The sequence below is a fragment of the Oncorhynchus masou genome, chromosome 6 (assembly GCF_036934945.1).
Source record: "Oncorhynchus masou masou isolate Uvic2021 chromosome 6, UVic_Omas_1.1, whole genome shotgun sequence".
In the NCBI taxonomy this organism is placed as follows: Eukaryota; Metazoa; Chordata; class Actinopteri; order Salmoniformes; family Salmonidae; genus Oncorhynchus; species Oncorhynchus masou.
The window spans coordinates 38,209,110-38,229,345 of NC_088217.1; the positions used below are offsets into that span (position 1 = coordinate 38,209,110).

General features: G+C 42.5%; 1 protein-coding gene across 2 annotated transcripts in view; it reads left to right on the plus strand.

Annotated features, from left to right (window-relative positions):
* The window catches only part of LOC135542035 (chromodomain-helicase-DNA-binding protein 5-like), a 39,792-nt gene that overhangs the window by 1,620 nt on the left and 17,936 nt on the right, over nucleotides 1–20,236 (plus strand). For both annotated transcript variants that reach the window (XM_064968617.1, XM_064968618.1), the window contains exons 2-6: nucleotides 12,348–12,499; nucleotides 18,578–18,826; nucleotides 18,945–19,063; nucleotides 19,507–19,754; nucleotides 19,861–19,952. In XM_064968617.1, the coding sequence (XP_064824689.1) occupies nucleotides 12,348–12,499; nucleotides 18,578–18,826; nucleotides 18,945–19,063; nucleotides 19,507–19,754; nucleotides 19,861–19,952 (860 nt within the window). The remainder of the gene's footprint in view (nucleotides 1–12,347; nucleotides 12,500–18,577; nucleotides 18,827–18,944; nucleotides 19,064–19,506; nucleotides 19,755–19,860; nucleotides 19,953–20,236) is intronic.

Genomic DNA, 20,236 nt, shown 5'->3' on the forward strand with positions numbered 1-20,236 from the left:
CCAGGTCATACATCTCTGAGGAGCCAGTTGCTGAGCCAGGGGTGAGTTGATGAAGTGCCCTACAGCAAGTGCCTAAGTCAGGAGCCTGCCTTTTTATACTACCATGTCAGTTCAGTAAATAGAATCAAACATTCATAGTTTTCTCGTCCAGCTAGTGCCAGGCCCCAGATGATTTCCTCCTGGATTAGCAGCCAGGGCAGACCAATATGCCCTCCTGCCCTCATAGCATTTGCATTAGCCTATTAGTGTGAAATGGTTGGCTGGTTATGGCACCAGTTTATCATGGTGCAATAATGACATTGCGTTAGGCCCACCTTTGTAATGTATTTTGTTTGTATGTTAAGTATTTTACTTGAATTTCATGCTGTTGGCGTGTAAGAGTTTTATGCACTGTGGATAGTTGGGGGGTTGCATTTAGCCTGTCATTAATACCAAAATGCCTGTCTCTGAGCTTCTTTCTGATAGTAGTCTATGGAATCAATACATGTACATTATTATGTTGCATTTATTTAAAAAAGTTTCCAACAAAATTTCTGACTTTGGAACATACAGAAAAGGTTAATGAATGTAGTCATGGGTGTTATGGAGCAAACCAACTCACAAAATAACTTTTTTTTGTATTGGTACAATTTAGTAAAGAACTGAATCTTTAGAAGGGCGGAAAGCTCTGTGATTTCAGTACATGCAGTCTGACAGCTGCAACCTGAGGGATAAAGCAATGCATATCCCCAATAAGCAACAACTAGTGGTTAAAAAGGGAGGTACATTGCATACAAATAGCTATGGAATGTGTTAATAAGTAAATCTTGCTCCTATTATGTTCCAGTTGGTTCTTCATATGTTTTAGATGTATTTTCTCTGAGTGTATCAATCAGTTCTGTTCTATAATTGTGCATATATCATCTTCCTAACCATGCATGTGCCTGATGCTTTGATGAGAATGTTCTTCATATAGACCCAGCCAAGCTTGACAGCAGTCTAATGAACTTTAGGATTGGCAAGGGCCCTCCACAAGCCATGGAGGGAGAGCTGAGGACCCACAGTACAGTAGCTTCTGTTTGCTGTCACAGCCATACACTCCACCACTCACTGCTTCAAACTCATTGTTGTCCTTCCCATTGTCCTGTTCTTGGTCATGTCACTAGCGCTGTCCCCGTGTCTCAGTTTTACCTTTTGCTACTGCCTCTGACATTTTTCTTTGTCTTGTTTCCTTTTGAAATTGTTTCGTCCTTCAATGAAATTGAAAGATTAGCATGGGCTTTTGTGTGCCTACTAAAGTCATCCCTGATTGGTGGGGGCTATTTCTGGAGACTCCACTGTGAAAGCTGACACCATTTTTGACCATCTGTGTGTGTGTGTGTGTGTGTGTGTGCGTGTGTGTAATGCTTACCCAAGTAAATGTGTGTTTTATGTGTTTACTCTGTCACACTTGTTACCACTGCATTTTTGTTCAACTGCACATGTATGTTCTAATTACACTGTCATAATAATATACTGTGATCTCATAATATTTATGGTGCATGAAAAAGAATAGCAAATCACAAAGGAGCTGTAATGTTACATCAGCTGCCAGATTATACCCTGCCACCACCAGGCTTCTGCTGACTTTCCCTAAACTGACCCACAGTACATCTAACTCACTCACACACCATCACTCTGTACCCTTAGATTGAGACTGCACTGCCACCATTTATTACCACTAACTCCCAAGACCCAGGAGCAGGAAAGTGAGCTCACAGTCAATGACTACTACTCTGATTCTATCATGAAGTCATACAGTCCACAATTCAGAATGCTACACTATAACAGCATTTCCGCTACTAGAAAGACCAACATCAAATCAAATCAAATGTTATTGCTCACATACACATGGTTAGCAGATGTTATTGCTAGTGTAGCGAAATGCTTATGCTTCTACATTCGACAGTGCAGCAGTATCTAACGGGTAATATCTAACAATTCCACAACAAAACTTAATACACAAAATCTAGTAAAGGAATGGGATGAGAATATATAAGCATAAAATATACGGATGAGCAGTGACAGAGCAGCTAAGATGCAATAGATAGTAAAGAATAGATAGAAAGGGATACAGTATACCTTATATACAGTGAGGGAAAAAAGTATTTGATCCCCTGCTGATTTTGTACGTTTGCCCACTGACAAAGAAATGATCAGTCTATAATTTTAATGGTAGGTTTATTTGAACAGTGAGAGACAGAATAACAAAAACAAAAACCAGAAAACCGCATGTCAGAAATGTTATAAATTGATTTGCATTTTAATGAGGGAAATAAGTATTTGACCCCTCTGCAAAACATGACTTAGTACTTGGTAGTAAAATCCTTGTTGGCAATCACAGAGGTCAGACGTTTCTTGTAGTTGACCACCAGGTTTACACACATCTCAGGAGGGATTTTGTCCCACTCTTTGCAGATCTTCTCCAAGTCGTTAAGGTTTCGAGGCTGACGTTTGACAACTCGAACCTTCAGCTCCCTCCACAGATTTTCTATGGGATTAAGGTCTGGAGACTGGCTAGGCCACTCCAGGACCTTAATTTGCTTCTTATTGAGTCACTCCTTTGTTGACTTGGCCGTGTGTTTTGGGTCATTGTCATGCTGGAGTACCCATCCATGACCCATTTTTAATGCCCTGGCTGAGGGAAGGAGGTTCTAACCCAAGATTTGACGGGACATGGCCCCGTCCATCGTCCCTTTGATGCAGTGAAGTTGTCCTGTCCCCTTAGCAGAAAACCTCCCCCAAAGCATGTTTCCACCTCCATGTTTGACGGGGGGGGGGGTGTTCTTTGGGTCATAGGCAGCATTCCTCCTCCTCCAAACACGGTGAGTTGAGTTGATGCCAAAGAGCTCCATTTTGGTCTCATCTGACCACAACACTTTCACCCAGTTGTCCTCTGAATCATTCAGATGTTCATTGGCAAACTTCAGACGGGCATGTATAGGTGCTTTCTTGAGCAGGGGGACCTTGCGGGCGCTGCAGGATTTCAGTCCTTCACCACGTAGTGTGTTACCAATTGTTTTCTTGGTGACTATGGTCCCAGCTGCCTTGAGAACATTGACAAGATCCCCCCGTGTAGTTCTGGGCTGATTCCTCACCGTTCTCATGATCATTGCAACTCCACGAGGTCAGATCTTGCATGGATCCCCAGGCCGAGGGAGATTGACAGTTCTTTTGTGTTTCTTCCATTTGCGAATAATCGCACCAACTGTTGTCACCTTCTCATCAAGCTGCTTGGTGATGGTCTTGTAGCCCCTTCCAGCCTTGTGTAGGTCTACAATCTAGTCCCTGACATCCTTGGAGAGCTCTTTGGTCTTGGCCATGGTGGAGAGTTTGGAATCTGTTTGAGGTTTGGATTGATTGATTGCTTCTGTGGACAGGTGTCTTTTATACAGGAAACAAACTGAGATTAGGAGTACTCCCTTTAAGAGTGTGCTCCTAATCTCAGCTCGTTACCTGTAGAAAAGACATATGGGAGCCAGAAATCTTTCTGATTGAGAGGGGGTCAAATACTTATTTCCCTCATTAAAATGAAAATCAATTTATAACATTTTTGACATGCGTTTTTCTGGATTTTTGTTGTTGTTATTGTGTCTCTCACTGTTCAAATGAACCTACCATTAAAAGTATAGACTGATAATTTGTCAGTGGGCAAACGTACAAAATCAGTAGGGGATTAAATATTTTTTTTCTCTCACTGTACATATGAGATGAGTAATGTAAGATACAGTGCCTTGCGAAAGTATTCGGCCCCCTTGAGCTTTGCGACCTTTTGCCACATTTCAGGCTTCAAACATAAAGATATAAAACTGTATTTTTTTGTGAAGAATCAACAACAAGTGGGACACAATCATGAAGTGGAACAACATTTATTGGATATTTCAAACTTTTTTAACAAATCAAAAACTGAAAAATTGGGCGTGCAAAATTATTCAGCCCCTTTACTTTCAGTGCAGCAAACTCTTTCCAGAAGTTCAGTGAGGATCTCTGAATGATCCAATGTTGACCTAAATGACTAATGATGATAAATACAATCCACCTGTGTGTAATCAAGTCTCCGTATCAATGCACCTGCACTGTGATAGTCTCAGAGGTCCGTTAAAAGCGCAGAGAGCATCATGAAGAACAAGGAACACACCAGGCAGGTCCGAGATACTGTTGTGAAGAAGTTTAAAGCCGGATTTGGATCCAAAAAGATTTCCCAAGCTTTAAACATCCCAAGGAGCACTGTGCAAGCGATAATATTGAAATGGAAGGAGTATCAGACCACTGCAAATCTACCAAGACCTGGCCGTCCCTCTAAACTTTCAGCTCATACAAGGAGAAGACTGATCAGAAATGCAGCCAAGAGGCCCATGATCACTCTGGATGAACTGCAGAGATCTACAGCTGAGGTGGGAGACTCTGTCCATAGGACAACAATCAGTCGTATATTGCACAAATCTGGCCTTTATGGAAGAGTGGCAAGAAGAAAGCCATTTCTTAAAGATATCCATAAAAAGTGTCGTTTAAAGTTTGCCACAAGCCACCTGGGAGACACACCAAACATGTGGAAGAAGGTGCTCTGGTCAGATGAAACCAAAATTGAACTTTTTGGCAACAATGCAAAACGTTACGTTTGGCGTAAAAGCAACACAGCTCATCACCCTGACCACACCATACCCACTGTCATACATGGTGGTGGCAGCATCATGGTTTGGGCCTGCTTTTCTTCAGCTGGGACAGGGAAGATGGTTAAAATTGATGGGAAGATGGATGGAGCCAAATACAGGACCATTCTGGAAGAAGACCTGATGGAGTCTGCAAAAGACCTGAGACTGGGACGGAGATTTGTCTTCCAACAAGACAATGATCCAAAACATAAAGCAAAATCTACAATGGAATGGTTCAAAAATAAACATATCCAGGTGTTAGAATGGCCAAGTCAAAGTCCAGACCTGAATCCAATCGAGAATCTGTGGAAAGAACTGAAAACTGCTGTTCACAAATGCTCTCCATCCAACCTCACTGAGCTCGAACTGTTTTGCAAGGAGGAATGGGAAAAAATTTCAGTCTCTCGATGTGCAAAACTGATAGAGACATACCCCAAGCAACTTACAGCTGTAATCGCAGCAAAAGGTGGCACTACAAAGTATTAACTTAAGGGGGCTGAATAATTTTGTACGCCCAATTTTTCAGTTTTTTATTTGTTAAAAAAGTTTGAAATATCCAATAAATGTCGTTCCACTTCATGATTGTGTCCCACTTGTTGTTGATTCTTCACAAAAAAATACAGTTTTATATCTTTATGTTTGAAGCCTGAAATGTGGCAAAAGGTCGCAAAGTTCAAGGGGGCCGAATACTTTCGCAAGGCACTGTATGTAAACATTCTTTAAGTGGCATTATTAAGGTGACTAGTGTTCCATTTATTAAAGTGGCCAATGATATCAAGTCTGTAGGTAGGCAGCCGCCTCTCTGTGCTAGTGGTGGCTGTTTTACAATCTGATGGCCTTGAGATCAAAGCTGTTTTTTTACTCCAAGCATTGGAGTAAATGCATGTGAGGGTGCCTTTGTGTGTCCTAAGACATAAGTAGAGTGAGCTATAAACACCCTCTCAATGATGGGAGAAGCCTGAAGTCACTCTCTTCACATTTGCGGTCAGGGCACCATTAACTGGGTATTTCCATAAGGAGTCTGTCAGAGTGAGTGGCCTAATGTGTGTTCCTGTAAATGCTGGACTTCTCAGGAATGAGAGGGTCATGAATCTCCCTTCTAATGGAGCGGTCCGGTGGCCAAGACCTTGCAAGAAGGTCAGAGCGGTGCTGCCTGCCCGCTGTCCACGCTTCAATGTGGGCACAGTGTGCCAAGTGAGGCTGCAGTCTAGTTCAAACTGGTCCTGGTGCCAGCTGTCCTTTGCCACATGCCACAGTGATCCCCCTCATCACCCGGTATGAAGCAGCTACCTCTGGAAGACATCACAGAGCATTAGAACAATAGCTTCCAGAACGCCAGAGGCTTCTCTCTGGGATCACACACTTAGATGTGGTGCCTTAAATACATTTTTACATGTGCAGACATAATGTGTTTGTCTCAATTGCATTGATGGTAGTGGCCATTTCTGGTAAACTTGGTGGTAAATAATGGCGGGTTTCACATATCAGCAAGGAGGAGAATGAGATGTCTTGAGATGGAAACAGCAGATTTTTGCTCTCAACCTTCCTGTAGTTCTTAAATAAACAACTGCATTTCTTGTCATCTCAGCCAATTTTATCATGAGTGCATTTGAAAGAGCTGTAGCATTAGCTGAGTTGTCGTAATGATGACATGCCTGGCAGGCTGCAAACATAGATTTGATTTAACACTTAATAATTTTTCTCTCTCAAAAGATAGTTAAAATTATTGACACCCCTGTTTTCAATACATTTCAATACCTCACTTTGCGAGGATAACAGCACTGAGCCTTTTTCTAAAATGTTTTATGAGTTGAAGAACACATTGGGTAGGGATCTTAGACCAGTCCTCCATACAGAAACATTCCAGATCCTTGATATCCTTTGTTTGTGATTATGGACTGTCATCTTTAATTCAAACCACAGGTTTTCAATGGGGTTCAAGTCCAGAGACTGAGATGGACATTACATGTTGATTTTCTGGTCAATTAACAATTTCCTTGTGGATTTTGACGTATGCTTGGGGTTATTGTCTTGCTGGAAGATCCATTTGCGGCCAAGTTTCAGCCTACTGGCAGAGGCATCCGGGTTTTTGGATAAATTGTCCTGGTACTGGGTAAAGTTCATGATGCCATTGACTTTAACAAGGACTCGAGGACCAGTGATGCAAACTAGCCCCATAACATCAAAGATCCACCACCATATTTTACAATAGGTATGGGGTAATTTTCTACTTATGCATCCTTATTTGAGGCCACTCAACACTGGTGTGCATGGCCAAAGAACTCTAATTTCATAAAGTTTATACAGTCTTTTTTGCTCATCTTTATCAAGGCTGCCAATAATTTTGAACCTGACTGTGGCTCAGACATGAAAGAGCTCCCAGTGTGAGGTACTGCAGACATGTTGACTTAATAACTATAGAGCTGGCACTATCCACACTTCATTTAAATACAATTACGTTGAACCAACATGGAATATACTTTGAATTGACACATACAGTAACAGTCAAAAGTGTGGACACACCAACTCATTCCAGGGTTTTAGTAGCCACCCTTTGCCTTGATGACTTTGCACACTCTTGGCATTCTCTCAACCAGCTTCATGAGGAATGCTTTCCAACAGTCTTGAAGGAGTTCCCACATATGCTGAGCACTTGTTGGCTGATTTTCTTTCACTCTGCGGTCCAACTCATCCCACACCATCTCAATTGGGTTGAGGTTGGGTGATTGCGGAGGCCAGGTCATCTGATGCAGCACTGCATCACTCTCCTTGCCTCTCCTGCATCACAGCCTGGAGGTGTGTTGGGTCATTGTCATGTTGAAAAACAAATGATAGACCCACTAAGCGCAAACCAGATGGGATGGCGTATCGCTGCAGAATGCTGTGGTAGCCATGCTGGTTAAGTGTACCTTGAATTCTAAATAAATCCTATTTCTTTCCTGTGATGGTCCTCATGAGAGCCAGTTTCATCATAGCGCTTGATGGTTTTTGCGACTCCACTTGAAGACACTTTCAAAGTTATTTGATCTTCATGTCTTAAAGTAATGACGGACTGTCATTTCTCTTTGCTTATTTGAGCTGTTCTTGCCATAATATGGACTTGGTCTTTTACCAAATAGGGCTGTCTTCTTCTTTTCTCTATACCTCCCCCATCGTGTAAATACTTAAATACAACTGGCTCAAACGCATCAAGAAGGAAAGAAATTCCACAAATTAACTTATAACAAGGCATACCTGTTAATTTAAATGCATTCCAGGTGACTTCTCAAGCTGGTTGAGAGAATGCCAAGAGTGTGCAAAGCTGTCATCAAGGCAAAGGGTCGCTAATTTGAAGAATCTCAAATATGAAATATATTTTGATTTGTTTAACACTTTTTTTGGTTACTACATGATTCCATATTATATTATTTCATAGTTTTGATGTCTTCACTATTATTCTATAACGTAGAAAATAGTAAAAATAAAGAAAAACCCTGGAATGAGTAGGTTTGTCCAAACTTTTGACTGGTGTTGTCACATGCACCAAATATAACTGGTGTTTTACCATGAAACGCTTGCTTACGAGCCCTTCCCAATGATGCAGAGTTTAAAAATAATAATCAAAATAAAATAGTAACACATGAATAATGCCAATAAATACATGAGAATGGAACTATGTACAGGGAGTACAAGTACCAGATCATTGTGCAGAGGTATGAGGTATTTGAGGTAGATATGTACATAAAGGCACTCACGCTGGCACTGGTGCCAATGCCCCTAAGCCACTACTGTTTCTCCTTGAAATTAGAGAATAGTCCAAGAAACCAAATATTGTACAGTAAAGTGACTAGCCATCAGGATAGATAATGAAATATAGAGTGAAATACTTCAACTATGACAGACAAAATGAGAAAGAAAAATCCAGAAAATCACATTGTAGGATTTTTAATGAATTTATTTGCAAATTATGGTGGAAAATAAGTATTTGGTCACCTACAAACAAGCAAGATTTCTGGTTCTCACAGACCTGTAACTTCCTCTTGAAGAGGCCCCTCTGTCCTACACTCGTTACCTGTATTAATGGCACCTGTTTGAACTTGTTATCAGTATAAAAGACACCTGTCCACAACCTCAAACAGTCACACTCCAAACTCCACTATGGCCAAGACCAAAGAGCTGTCAAAGGACACCAGAAACAAAATTGTAGACCTGCTCCAGGCTGGGAAGACTGAATCTGCAATAGGTAAGCAGCTTGGTTTGAAGAAATCAACTGTGGGAGCAATTATTAGGAAATGGAAGACATACAAGACCATTGATAATCTCCCTCGATCTGGGGCTCCACGCAAGATCTCACCCCGTGGGGTCAAAATGATCACAAGAACGGTGAGCAAAAATCCCAGAAACACACGGGGGGACCTAGTGAATGACCCGCAGAGAGCTGAAACCAAAGTAACAAAGCCTTCCATCAGTAACACACTATGCCGCTAGGGACTCAAATCCTGCAGTGCCAGACGTGTCCCCCTGCTTAAGCCAGTACATGTCCAGGCCCATCTGAAGTTTGCTAGAGAGCATTTGGATGATCCAGAAGAAGATATGGTCAGATGAAATAAAAATATAACTTTTTGATAAAAACTCAACTCGTCGTGTTTGGAGGACAAAGAATGATGAGTTGCATCCAAAGCACACCATACTTACTGTGAAGCATGTGGGTGGAAACATCATGCTTTGGGGCTGTTTTTCTGCAAAGGGACCAGGACGACTGATCCGTGTAAAGGAAAGAATGAATGGGGCCATGTATCGTGAGAATTTGAAAACCTCCTTCCATCAGCAAGGGCATTGAAGATAAAACGTGGCTGGGTCTTTCAGCATGACAATGATCCCAAACACACCGCCAGGGCAACGAAGGAGTGCCTTCGTAAGAAGCATTTCAAGGTCCTGGAGTGGCCTAGCCAGTCTCCAGATCTCAACCCCATAGATAATCAAATCAAATCAAATTTTATTTGTCCCATACACATGGTTAGCAGATGTTAATGCGAGTGTAGCGAAATGCTTGTGCTTCTAGTTCCGACAATGCAGTAATAACCAACAAGTAATCTAACTAACAATTCCTAAATCTTTGGAGGGAGTTGAAAGTCTGTTTACCCAGGAACAGCCCCAAAACATCACTGCTCTAGAGGAGATCTGCATGGAGGAATGGGCCAAAATACCAGCAACAGTGTGGGAAAACCTTGTGAAGACTTACAGAAAACGTTTGACCTCTGTCATTGTCAACAAAGGGTATATAACAAAGTATTGAGATCAACTTTTGTTATTGACCAAATACTTATTTTCCACCATAATTTGCAAATAAATTCATTAAAAATCCTACAATGTGATTTTTCTGGGTTTTTTTCTTCTCATTTTGTCTGTCATAGTTGAAGTATAACTAGGATGAAAATTACAGGCCTCTCTCATCTTTTTAAGTGGGAGAACTTGCACAATTGGTGGCTGACTAAATACTTTTTAGCCCCACTGTATATATAAACTGAAATATCACTTTTACATAAGTATTCAGACCATTTACTCAGTACTTCGTTGAAGCACCTTTGGCAGCGATTGCAGCCTTGAGTCTTCTTGGGTATGACACTACAAGCTTGGCACACCTGTTTTTGGGGAGTTTCTCCCAGGTTGGGAGGTCTTTTCAGGTCTCTCCAGAGATGTTCGATTGGGTTCAGGTCTGGCCTCTGACTGGGCCACTCAAGGACATTCAGAGACTTGTCCTGAATCCACTCCTGCATTGACTTGGCTGTGTACTTTGGGTCATTGTGCTGTTGGAAGGTGAACCTTCGCCCTAGTCTGAGGTCGTGAGCGCTCTGGTGCAGGTTTTCATCAAGGATCTCTGTGTACTTTGCTCTGTTCACCTTTCCTTCGATCCTGACTAGTGTCCCAGTCCCCGCCGCTGAAATACATCCCCACAGCAAGATGCTGCCACCACCAGTCTTCAACCTAGGGATGGTGCCAGGTTTCATCCAGACATGACACTTGGCATTCAGGCCAAAGAGTTCAAACATGGTTTCATCAAACCAGAGAATCTTGTTTCTCATGGTTTGAATGTCCTTTCGGTGCCTTTTGGCAAAGTCCAAGTGGGCTGTCATGTGCCTTCTACTGAGGAGTGGCTTTGACACTCTACCATAAAGGCCTGATTGGAGATGGTTGTCCTTCTGGAAGATTCCTCTATCTCTACAGAGGAGCTCTGTCAGAGTGACCATATGGTACTTGATCACGTCCCTGACCAAGGCCCTTCTCCCCCGATTGCTCAGTTTGCCAGGTGGCCAGCTCTAGGAAGAGTCTTGGTGGTTCCAAACTTCTTCCATTTAAGAATGATGGAGCCACTGTGTTCTTGGGACCTTCAATTTCGCAGAAATGTTTTTGTACCCTTCCACTGATCTGTGCCATGACACAATCCTGTCTCGGAGCTCTATGGACCATTCCTTTGACATCGTGGCTTGGTTTTTGCTCTGACATGTACTGCCAACTTTGGGACCTTATATATACAGATGTGTTCCTTTCCAAATCATGTCCAATCATTTACCACAGGTGGACTCCGATTAAGTTGTAGAAATATCTTAAGGATGATCAATGGAAACAGGATGCAACTGAGCTCAAATTTCGAGTCTCATAGCAAAGGGTCTGAATAGTAACATTAATAAAGTATGTCTGTTTTTCATTTTTAATACATTTGCCAAAAATTCTAAAAACCTGTTTTCACTTTGTCATTATGGGGTATTGTGTGTAGATTGATGAGGAAAACATTTATTTAATCAATTTTAGAATAAGACAACATGTGGAATAAGTCAAGGGGCCTGAATGCACTGTATATGGTGTGTGTATATTTTGCTTTGCGTAGGGTCAGAGCAAGATAGAGTCAGCGCAGATAGTTTGGGTACTATTATTGACTATTGAGCAGTTTGACTATTTGGGGGTAGAAGCTGTCTTGGAGCCTGTTGGTCTGAGAGCAAATGCTTCGGTACCGTTTGCCGGACACACGTGGAAGATGCATCCAGCTTATCCAGTGGTGAATGGGAATGTATAGATTGACATTTCTATGGGTCTCTCATTGATAATGAACCTTGGAAGCACCTAGTGTCTGTGTGGCCCCTCTTGAATAGCCTGGCTAAATGGAGGATAAGTGAGTGGATTGCAAGCCAATGTTTGTGCTATGGAGACGGGGAACCCCTCCTCCCTACTCAGTGTCCCTCTGGGAGTGGTAGGCTGCAGGGCTAGTCTAGTGTTGGCTGGCTGATTGACTCTGATACATGTGCTGCATATTTCATGCCCTCCAGTCTGTGTTTGTGTGTGAGGAGGCACCGTGGGAGTGTCTCTTTATAGTGATGTACCGTCTACTGTCTAAGGCAGTCTCCCTGGCCCTGCTGTCTCTCTTACTCCTCTGTGACCCATTATGGCAGCATTGAAGTCTGGAGCACCGTTATACACTGTTGTCATCATGCTTATATGTATACAACAATATTGAGACAATACATTTGACAGAGAACTAGCAGCCGTGCCTGGCCAACAGGATATAAGGTTAAAAGGGGAGGATGGTAAAGTGATGACTAACAGAAGCCCCATGAAATCTGTATGTGTTACAATAAGAGTCAAAGTTGTGAATACATGTATCATGTGGTTCTGAAGGCCATGTTTGTGTTTGTGTGTGTCTAGATGAGGATGAGGATGGTCAACGTAACACTGTCCCGTTCACACCTCTGGACAGCTTTTTCACTGACAACGACTCCCTCAAACAACAGAAGAAGAAGAAACCCAAAAAGATGAAGGAGGGCAAGATGCCCAAAGTCAAGAAGAGGAAAAAGGAGGTAAAACTCTTATCTGATTACAATCATGTCATGCAGAATATCACAGAACCTCTAAAAAGCTACAGTAGATGTTGTGCCGTATACTGTAGTCCTTGAGCAGCCATTTATATTGGCTGGGATTGAACTCCGATTTCTTTACTGGGGTACAATATTTGGTTTCTTGGACTATTCTCTAATTTCAAGGAGAAACAGTAGTGTCTTTGGCTTAGGGGCACTTGGCACCAGTGCCAGCGTGAGTGCCAGTGTAAGCTGTGGGCTTTGAGTGCTAGTGTAGATTGTGGATCAGGAGAAGCGCCTGTCCCTGTGGCAGTCAAAATGGGCGGTCGGTCAGGAGTGCTAGAGCGTGTGCCAGTAGGTTCCAACAACAACATTGTGACAGAGCTATTCTGACAGCAGAACTCTACCAGGCATTAGTTCCTGGCATTCAGAAAACAAGTTTTAAACAGCAGCACTGAGCTGAGGCTCTCCACATACCACACCACCACCATATATCAAAACAGACAACAAACTACTCCTGCATTTTATTTGTTTCCACGACTGCTCTTTAGATTCTTGGCTATTTGAGGTTAACCACAAGTGTGCCTTGAAAGACATCATAGTGAAGTCAGGGGAAAATGTTTGGTGCAACACAGTGACTGTGAGCCGGAGGAAAGTGTTTGGTGTAAAACATCCCTCTGCCATTTGAGGGCCTTGCTCTTTATACAGTTTGTGTTGGCTTTGCGGTGCCTGTTTCTCATTTGTGTGTCCCCTGCTTGTGTTCGGTTGATCAGTGTTCTGAACTGTGGCGGTGACAGAGCAGGGATGTCCCTGTCCAGGGCTGCCAGCTGCACTGTGAGGAGCTCTGGTGGCCAGTCTGTCACCGGCCCTTTGGCTGGCCACGATAAACACTGAGCATTGGACCCCGCTGTGCTAATGAGGGGTCTCCCTGTCTCTTTCCTCTCTCTCACACACTCTCTTTCTCTCCATACCGCTCTCTTTCCATGCTCAGTTCACAAGCTCTGCTAGACAGTACACGCTACGTGTTTATCAGGCAGCACTCTCTGTTAAGGGAAACCACAACTAGCTGTTATTCACTTACAATCTCTCCCCAAAGTCTACTGTCAGACATAGGCCACGGATCAATGGAGGTTACAGCCCTGTCAGTGGGCCTCTCTCCCCTAGGTCAGTCTCAGAGCTGGGAAAGCAAGCAGTGCTCAGACTCCCTCTAGCAGGGCCCAAGCACACACCACAGGAGAGCTGTTAGCACTGATGACTGGCTAGATCAGTTTTAAGGAGAGAAATCCCTTTAGGGGGACTGCGAGTTGATAGACAGCAGTGTTTCTCCCCCCCCCCCCTCCCCCGTTGCACTGTACAATTGTACGCAGTTTAGTGTTTATGGTATCGTTAGGATGTGAAGTTTGTGTATTCAATCTGACATTCATTTCTTAAATAATGGTTGCACATTATACAATTAGTATGTACTCATTTAATTTAGTACTGAAACTAGATGCTGAATAGAAAGGAAGTTGATACCAAAGGGAAGTCGTTATATATAGGAATAAACCATTTGGTTATTCTTTAGGACTTTATTTTTCAGGATCTCCCAGGAGAGTCCTCCTCTTTCTTTCCACGCTGGTCTTATGTTTCCTGTGATGTGTTTGTGTACCATTGAACCCTGTGTGTCCCGTCAATGGTTGGGTTAAGTCACTTCTCTGCAGTTTCTCTCTCTAGATTAACGGAGGTTCTGCTTCTCTGCTTCTACTACTTCCACCACCCCTCCACCCTTTTTCATTTGGACCTCCCTCCAAACTCATTCTCTCTCCTTCTCTGTATGCATAAATGAGATTTGTCTAGACGGGCGCTGGAACACAGGCTCTGCAACCACAGGCCTCTGCATAACAAGCTCGTTATGCAAACGTGTCTGATTGGATGGCACCGTTTCATTGGCTGCTGCTGCTATAGAGTGAGGGTAAGAGAGAGAGAGGGAGCGAGAGAGAGAGCTCCAGACTCTGCACGGGTTGGTCGCCATGGCAACACAGACGGGCTGGCGGTGGGGTTGGCGGGCGCTGCGGCAACGTGAGCCTTTCCCCTGCGCCACAGAGCGAGACGCCTGCGAGTCTCTCCATGGATCCACACAGGCCTACTGTGCAACAGGCAACAAGCTGCACACAGCTCTTTCATGCACACGCACGCACATACACACACACACACACACACACACACACACACACACACACACACACACACACACACACACACACACACACACACGCACACACACACAAGCCAATGCCAGTGCTCACTCATATACTTTATCTATAAACGTTCATCTGTGTAGCCTTCCAGATTTTGCCATAGCGAGGCCATGGAGACAATAGAAGGAGACAATACCTGCCCTAGTCTTATTGACTGTGGCTGGGAGGGGGAGATGTGATTGAGCAGGCGCTCAAGGTGTATGATGCTGTGTTGTTGCAGTTCTCTGTGTAAGCAGCAGCCAGTTTAGAGGTGAACAAGCCTCTGATCATGACTTCTATGGAGCTTTCAACAAGCTGGGTGCTAGATATTCAATTAATGAAATGTGACTGACCACCTCGATTCCGTCTTATGTAGCAAAATTTGGAATGGTGTTTCTTACATTGGATAAAAGTAGAGACTCAGCTACAAAATGGTGTATAATACACTGCAGTTGAGGAACAATGGGAAAGTAATTCTGTTTTGAAAGTTGATACATTTGTAACCACACTTTTTAGAAAATGGCCCCACTGGAGAGCTCTTCTTTGTCTACACCAATTCAGCATCATTCACACTCTCTTAAGCATTAGCCCCACCCATCTCTTTAAGGATTTACATATGGGGCAATGTGATAAACATACTGAGTAAGTCATTGTAGTAAACAACCAAAGATTTCAAGACTACAGTGGAAAGTAGTAGCCTAAAATAAGGCAAAACTCCAGGTAAAAATTTGAGGTTGACCGATTATGATTTTTCAACGCCGATACCGATACAGATTATTGGAAGACCAAAAAAAGCAGATACCGATCAATCGGCTGATTTATATATATATATATATAAATAATGACAATTACAACAATACTGAATGAACAATGAACACTTTTATTTTCACTAAATATAATACATAAATAACATCTATTTAGTCTCCAATAAATAATGAAACATGTTCAATTTGGTTTAAATAATGCAAAAACTCAGCGTTGGAGAAGAAAGTAAAAGTGCAATATGTAAGAAAGCTAACGTTTAAGTTCCTCAGAACATATGAAAGCTGGTGGTTCAATATTCCCAGTTCTTCAATATTCCCAGTTAAGAAGTTTTAGGTTGTAGTTATTATAGGAATTATGACGCATCGACTATTTCTCTCTATACCATTTGTATTTCATATACCTTTGACTATTGGATGTTCTTATAGGTACTTTAGTATTGCCAGCCTAATCTCGGGAGTTGATAGGCTTGAAGTCATAAACAGCGCTGTGCTTCAAGCATTGCTAAGAGCTGCTGGCAAACGCAGTGCTGTTTGAATGAATGCTTACGAGCCTGCTGCTGCCTACCACCGCTCAGTCAGACTGCTCTATCAAATATCAAATCATAGACTTAATTATAATATAATAAACACAGAAATACAATCCTTTGGTCGTTAATATTGTCAAATCCGGAAACTATAATTTCGAAAACAAAACATTTATTCCTTCAGTGAAATACAGAACTGTTCTGTAATTTATCGAACGGGTGGCAACCCTAAGTCTAAATATTGCTGTTACATTGCAAAGCCTTCAATGTTATGTCATAATTATGTAAAATTATGGCAAATTAATTACGGTCACACAGTTCACAACGAGCCAGGCGGCCCAAACTGTTGCATATACCCTGACTCTGCTTGCACTGAACGCAAGAGAATTGACACAATTTCCCTAGTTAATATTGCCTGCTAATATTAATTTATTTAAATTAAATATGCAGGTTTAAAATATATACTTCTGTGTATTGATTTTAAGAAAGGCATTGATATTTATGGCTAGGTATTTATGGCTAGCGCGAAAGCGCTTTTGTTACGTCATCACCCATTTGGCGAAGTTGAAGTAGGCTGTGATTCGCTGATAAATTAACAGGCACCGCATTGATTATATGCAACGCAGGACAAGCTAGTTAACCTAGTAATATCATCAACCATGTGTAGTTAACTAGTGATTATGTTAAGATTGATTGTTTTTTCTAAGATAAATTTAATGCTTGCTAACAACTTACCTTGGCTCCTTGCATCCACCAGGTTCTTTTGATTCTACACTCGTGTAACAGGTGGTCAGGCTGCCATGCAGTGTCCTCGTGGATTGCAATATAATTGGCCATAATCGCCGTCCAAAAAGGCAGATTACCGATTGTTATGAAAACTTGAAATCAGCCTTAATTTATTTGCCTTGCCGATTAATCGGTCGACCTCTAGTAAAAATACAATTTATCTAGTTCTAGGCCTATATCCCAATCTAACTTTGGTGCAGGTCATGTTTTTCTTCACTTTCCTGTCTCTGGTAAACATGTGTAAATAGTGGGTCATGCGAACAAAATGCTATACCTACCCCCCAGCCACATCTAACTAAGTGGATGGGTCATTATTGTCGAGACATGTATGCATGTTCATGAAATACAATAGATGGCCATAATCACCCCCAGACACACCTGGCTAACTTGATGGACCATGTAATCATCTGGCGAAGTGAAGTCTTCTGTTTTGGCATGTAGCTAGTTAGCTAGCTAAACAATGAACTATAATCCCAACCCTTACCATACAAATGGATTATCAGCTAGCCACCATGCATGAAATGCTGTTGTGTGAATATGCAGGTAGCTAAAGCTAACCAACTAACTTCAATGTTAGCTACTGTAGCTAGCTAACATTAGGCTATATATAGCAATGCAAATAGCTTTCTGAGATACAAATAATATTACTACACAGATACACTTAAAGTTAGCTAGTGAGCCAGCAAGCTAACGTTCGCTAGCTAATGAACAGTACGCTTTAACTTGCAATGAAAACGACTTATAACTTATAATATATAACTTATAATATCTGAAAATTCTGCTAGACTCTGCTTCACGGAAGACTGGAACCACGTTAACTAAGTAAGACGTCTAGCCGTGTCGTTTCCGTTTTGTTTTGGAGCTACAGCTTGTTTGGCCCATTGTGTCAAGTCACTCTGGTTCTCACCGACCCTGTGCATAAAGCAGTCCATCACAACTTTTCCCCACTGACCTTTGTCAATAGCGCCTGCTAAATTCAGGGGATCATTGTTGTTGAGAGCAGTAGCAACACTTTTGCATTTCTCCATGGCTAACATTATATTTTTCAAAACATCCACAGTAGCAAGGATTATCCATACATGTTAACCTTTATTTAACTAGGCAAGTCAGTTAAGAACAAATTCTTAATTTCAATGATGGCCCAGGAACAGTGGGTTAACTACCGTGTTCAGAACGACAGATTTTTAATCTTAATATATCTTGCAACCTTTCGGTTACTAGTCCAATGCTCTAACCACTAGGCTACCTGCCGCCCCACACTGAGAAGCTCATGTTATAGGCAGACGTGGGCTACGTGGCAGACCAATTCGAACTCATCTCCCGGCATGTCCAGCCTATCCATTATCTCAGCCAATGGTGGCTAGTGGGAAGGTTCCTGGCTTTTTCCGTGGCTAAACCAACTAGGCTTGTAATTGAACCGTTTCATTAATATTTACAGATGGCATACACTTTTGTTATAAAGGCACATGAAAGTTCACATGTTCCAGAAGGCATTCCTGCCAAAAAAAGCATTTTGATAAAAAATCAATGTTTACGTTCAAATGCCTCTCCTGTGAAGTAGTGATGTGCGACATATGCCTAGCTTCCTGAAATGGTCATCATTATCCAGATGGTATGGGGGACTGTCTTTCCTCTTGAAGTACAGACTCTGTATGTTAGTGTTATTTGCTGACTCATTGTCTGTGCATCAAATGTCTCCTGAATGATTGACAGGCAGAGGGGGTGAGATTATAAGTGAAAGTAATGATAGTGTTGAGACGATAAACACTGTTGTATCTGTGTGTGTGACAGGGAGGAGGAGGTGGAGGAGTAGGAGGTGGTGGCAGTGACTTGAAGGAGCAGGCCCCTGAGCGGGAGGATGACCGTCCACTGCAGGGTCCAGAGATTGGCTCAGAGAGCGAGAGCAGCACCTACGCCCCTACCACAAAGAAGAAGAAGAAACCCAAGGATAAGAAAGAGAAGAAACCCAAACGGAAGAAGAGAGAAGAGGAGGAGGAGGATGACGATGATGATGATGACGAAGATGATGAAAATAATAAGGTACAGTAAGAGTGCCTCTGTTACAACATCTCTGTCTAGTTTGATATGTATTTGATATTATTTGGGGCCTTTGTGGATTTATAGACTGAACTCTTACTTCAGTGTTGTTGTGCCCCAGGAGCCCAAGTCGTCCAGTCAGCTGATGCAGGAGTGGGGTCTGGAGGATGTGCAGTATGGCTTTACAGAGGAGGACTATACAACCCTCACCAACTACAAGGCCTTCAGCCAGTTCCTCAGGTACTATACATGTAGGATCATCATTTACTGCCTTTCTTGTCTATGGATGGCTGTCATGGCTGTGTAGCTTAGTTGTAGTTTGAGTATATCCAAATAAAACTGTATAGCAATACTGGAGCAGTATGGTGAATACTGGACTGTTTGTTAGAGAGAGAGAGAGAGAGAGAGAGAGAGATGCTGTGTGTGACAGCCTGGAAGCTCAGAGACTGAATGTATTGACCGAGTATCTCAGAGAGACCAATGTGCCGAACCACAAGACATTGGTTGACAAATCACAATCAAAGTACTCACACAACACAGAGGGGACTTCACACAGATGGGTCACCACTAGTTCTGGTGAATAAAAGTCACTCTAGTGCAGATTGTTACAGTATATAATTAACTAAGAAAATAACAAGATAGTAAGATTACAGTGTTCTTTCTCTTTCCCTGACTTTCCTCAGGCCACTTATTGCCAAGAAGAACCCTAAGATCCCCATGTCAAAGATGATGACAGTGTTAGGGGCCAAGTGGCGAGAGTTCAGCGCTAACAACCCCTTCAAAGGCACGTCTGCAACTGCTGTGGCTGCTGCGGTGGCTGCTGCCGTGGAAACGGTCACTGTTGCCTCGCCCCCCTCTGTCAAAGAGATCACTACACTGTCAAGCTCTCAGCCTGGGCAAATCAGAAAAGCCAAAACCAAAGAGGGAAAGGGTAAGGGCTGTCATTAAATAATTCTGTATATCAGTGTGTATTGAAATGTGCTAATAAAGTACCCTCTATACCTCTCTGGCCTGTGCTGGATGTTGTTGTCCTATAGGGCCTGGGGTTCGACGGAAAACAAAGACTGTAAAGGAGGTAAAGAAGAAAAGTAAAGGGAGGAAGACCAAATCAAAGAAGAAAGCATCCTCGGTAAGGTTTGGTGCGGCACGTCTTCTTTCTTACCTTCAGTCACATAACTATGACTTGAGAAGATACAGTAGATTGTTCTTCCCACACTCAGGTATACATTTACATTACATTTAAGTCATTTAGCAGACGCTCTTATCCAGAGCGACTTACAAATTGGTGAATTCACCTTCTGACATCCAGTGGAACAGCCACTTTACAATAGTGCATCTAAATCATTTAAGGGGGGGTGAGAAGGATTACTTTATCCTATCCTAGGTATTCCTTGAAGAGGTGTGGATGAGGTA